This window comes from Monoraphidium neglectum, assembly GCF_000611645.1.
Source record: "Monoraphidium neglectum strain SAG 48.87 unplaced genomic scaffold scaffold04957, whole genome shotgun sequence".
In the NCBI taxonomy this organism is placed as follows: Eukaryota; Viridiplantae; Chlorophyta; class Chlorophyceae; order Sphaeropleales; family Selenastraceae; genus Monoraphidium; species Monoraphidium neglectum.
The window spans coordinates 1-3743 of NW_014008673.1; the positions used below are offsets into that span (position 1 = coordinate 1).

General features: G+C 65.1%; 2 protein-coding genes across 2 annotated transcripts; one reads left to right on the forward strand and one right to left on the reverse strand.

Annotated features, from left to right (window-relative positions):
• Positions 1 to 614: 614 nt before the first annotated feature.
• On the forward strand, positions 615 to 2184 carry MNEG_15015 (hypothetical protein; the record flags this gene model as incomplete). The annotated part of the gene is made up of 5 exons (XM_014036513.1): positions 615 to 617; positions 751 to 773; positions 840 to 960; positions 1309 to 1482; positions 1945 to 2184. The coding sequence occupies 5 exons, from the start codon at positions 615 to 617 to the stop codon at positions 2182 to 2184; spliced, it is 561 nt and encodes a 186-aa protein (XP_013891967.1).
• Positions 2185 to 3441: 1257 nt separating this feature from the next.
• MNEG_15016 (hypothetical protein) lies at positions 3442 to 3711 on the reverse strand (the record flags this gene model as incomplete). The annotated part of the gene is made up of 1 exon (XM_014036514.1): positions 3442 to 3711. One exon carries the CDS (start codon positions 3709 to 3711, stop codon positions 3442 to 3444), a length of 270 nt encoding a protein of 89 aa, XP_013891968.1.
• Between the last annotated feature and the right edge of the window lie 32 nt (positions 3712 to 3743).

Here is a 3743-nt window from a genome sequence, read left to right on the forward strand (position 1 = left end):
CGGTAGGGGCCGGGGTTTGGTGTGGCGGCGTCCTTGGTCCCTAGCGGGCCAGGACACCCGCGGCACTGTCTGTCCCCTCCCTCCTCGGTCCTCATGCATTGATGCGATCCAGGGGCCGCCCGAAGCACAGCGCGCTGTATCAACGCCTGTCCCTCACGCGCCCATCAAAAGCAGAGCCTCGCTTCCCCCTCACCCCCTGCCATCGACTCCACTGCTTGTCAACGTGTCACGGCCAGCACGACAGCCCGGCTCGGAGCTGGCTCGCAACAGTCTCTCTTTCTCATCACTCCCTCTCACGCACACCACAACGCACACCACCACGCACACCACCACGCACGAGACACACACACACACACACACACGCACGCACACCCACACACACACACACACGCACACACACACACACACACACACACACACACACACGATGCACATAGCACTCGCACACACGCGTGCACATACACACGCCACGCACCCTCGTCCAACTCCCCCTCCACACACACCCAGGTTGACCAGCTTGACCTGCTGCTGGTGCACTGGCCCGAGACCTGGCTGCCCGGCAGTGACCCCAAGGGGGAGGTCAAGGTTGACCCAGACTGGACCCTGGAGGACACATGGTGGGCTGTCGTTTGACCTACTGATCGAATGACTTGAATAGATAAATTTGTTGTTGGAAGGTTCGCCTTATCGCTTGGGGTTTCGTGGGGGGTCGGGGTTGCAGTCTGACGCGTTGCCCCACCGCGGAGGCAGGCCTCCAGCCGCGACGTGGGCTCGTGGCGGGTCCCCAGGGCCACCCCACACCCAACATGCCCCCCACATCCAACCCACCCCCACCCCAGGCGCTCCCTGGAGGCTCTGGTTGACGAGGGCCTGGTGCGCGGCCTGGGCGTCAGCAACTGCAGCACGGCCCAGGTGGAGGGCCTGCTCAGGGTGGCAAAGCACAAGCCCCTCGTCAACGAGGTGCGTGTGGTGTTGTGTGTGTGTGTGTGTGTGTGTGTGTGTGTGTGCGCGTGCGTGCGTGCGTGCGTGTGTGTGGAGGGGGGCGCGGCCAGCGGTCCCTGATGTGCATGTCATGATGGGAACACCGCAGCCGTGCCACCAGCCCACGCACACTGGGAGCTGATCATGACGGATCGCGCGGCATCCCTCGGCTCGACCCCGGGTTGATTACGCACCGCCTGAATGGCCCCCGCCGCTGGTGGCGGCCAGCACGCCCCCGCCGCGCCGCCTGCGATCCGCAGTCACCTCTGAGAAACCGCGCCCCGCCCTGGGCCGTGCTGCGTCCCCGCCACGCCCCCGCCCCCGCAGGTGGAGCTGCACCCGCTGCTGGCGCAGCGCAAGATGGTGGGGGTGCTGTTCCGCCAGGGGGTGGCGTGCGTGGCGTACGCGCCCCTGGGGGGCCACTACCAGGACCAGGCTGAGGCCCTGGGGCACCCGGTGGTGCTGGACATCGCAAAGCGCAACGACAGGACGCCAGCACAGGTGCGCTGGGGCCTGGGGGTTCGTGTGTATGTGTGTGTATGTGTGTGTGTGGGGGGGGGTGGGTGGGTGTGTTTGGGGGGCTTGGTAGGTGGGCGCAGTGAGTCTTCTGCGGTGCGCAGGGGCGCCTGCAATGGGCATGCGTCGTCGCTGCAGATTAGCTTGTGCATGGGGTGGCCGCCTCGGCTGTCTTGGTCTTGCTGTCACCAGGCCTGCTGACAATCCTGGGATTGGCTACGCTCACACACCCCTGACTGTCATGCACCCGCTCGTACGCGCACCTGCAAACTGTTCCGTGCCCTGCCAGCCGTTTTCTCGCCCGCGACCCTTGCTCCACGCCGACCCCCCATGCCCCACGCTCCTTGCTCTTCCCGTGACCCGACTCTCTCTCCCCCTCACAAAGATCAGGTCTAACTTGATACACTTCCTTCGTGCCCTCCCTGACACAAACCACCACGCCGCCAGGTGCTGCTGCGCTACAACATGCAGCGCGGCGTCCCCGTCATCCCCAAGGCCTCCAGCCCGCCCCACCTGGCGGAGAACATCGCGCACGCCTTTGACTGGCGGTTGACCAACGCCGACAAGGCGGCGCTCGACGCCCTGGACTGCGGCCGCCGCTTTATCGCCGCGCTGCCCGGCCACGAGTGGGGGGACGCTGAGGAGGGCGGAGTGGCCAAGCCCAGCCTCGTGCTCAAGCAGCAGTGAGGGCCACGGCGCTGCGGGGCGCGCGGCGCGGGCGCTGGCGCGGAGCGTTTTTGTGCGTGTGAGTGCGATGGCGCGCGCCACTGCGAGCGGCCTTGCAAGGGCGCGCCAGGTTGGGGTTTTCCCGACAGCACGCACAGCACCGCCCTTTTTTAACAAGGCTGGCAGGTTTTTATGGTGTCTGCTTCCCGTCTGGGTTTTTTCGCCGCAGGTTATGTAAGCAACAAGCCAACAGGCCCCGCTTGCGCAGGCGCGTCGCGTGACGGACTGTCGCAGCCTGCAGGCGCAGGAAGTGCACGCCAGGCAGCAAGCTGTATCACGTCACGATGTCAAAGCATGGCACCCGCAGAGAGCTGACAGCAAAGCCCCAGCCTTCAAGCCCCCCCTTAGCCCTCTACTCATGCATGCAGCTGGTCGGCTGCCGTTGTTGCAAGTGGAAGGGGGGGGGGGGGCGGGGTGCTGCGAATGCGTTGCGGCAGCACCTGCCAGCCATTGCCCTCTGCTGCCCTGGCAGGGTGCTGCGCGTAAGAGCTTTGCAGATTGGATCGTATATCAAAGGACTCGGGATTGGGCAGTCTTAGAGGACCACATCGCTGGGAGCCACATGATCACAGTTGACCTGAGTTGCCCCACTGCGACCACCCACCTGCTGAATGATCAATCATGATCAACCCCAACATACAGACATTGAGGACGTTGATTACAAATGTTTTACAGGTGCCGGGGCGCAAACAAAGCACCCATGCCCACAACTCACTACACGGCGTATTCAGGCTTTGCTGTCATGGTTGGCCAGGGGGATGACAGGCCGCCAGCCTGAAACTCTTGGGCGGCTCATACCAGGCAGTGGGTGGTCGTGCTCAACGGCCCAAAGGGCTGCCGGCATTGCACTGTACACGAAGCCCTTGCCGGGCTGCAAGACGGCCCCTCAAGTTGAAGGGGGTCGTGGGGAGGCGGCCTGGCCTGACACACTCGGTTTGATGCGGCACCAACAGCGCCGCTTGTACAGACATGTACATTCCAAAGCAAATGAGAAGAGGCTCCTGGCCCTAATACTGGCGGAACGAAGCGTCAAAGAGGAGATCAATTGAGGAGCCCGCACGTGTATACATCATGTCCGCCCCCACCTGCAAGCAGCACCCCAAAAGCGCCACTGCACACCGATCCCGGCGCAAACGAGGAGCCACAGGCCGCGTAGCCGCTCGCCTCAAGGCAGCCGCGACCTGCGATGGGGCAACACTGCCTGCTCGTGCGCCGCGCTCACACTATCCCCACCAGCCTCGCCCCGCCCGGCGCCGCGGACGCCTCGCCCCCGCTTTCCTGCGCCTCCCGCGCGGGCTGCTGCCGCCACTGGTGCTGCTGCAGCGAGTGCAGCGCGACGAGGAACGGGTGCTGCCGCTGCGCGTCCGCCGCACCCTCGCCGCCGGTGTCGCCGCCGCCGTCGGCGCGGCCCTCAGTGCCCCCCGCCTCCGCGTCCTCCTCCGCTTGGTTGAGCCCGCGCCACAGCGCGAGCAGCGGGATCGATATCATCATGAGTTTAAGGAGCGCCCACAGCCCAAACA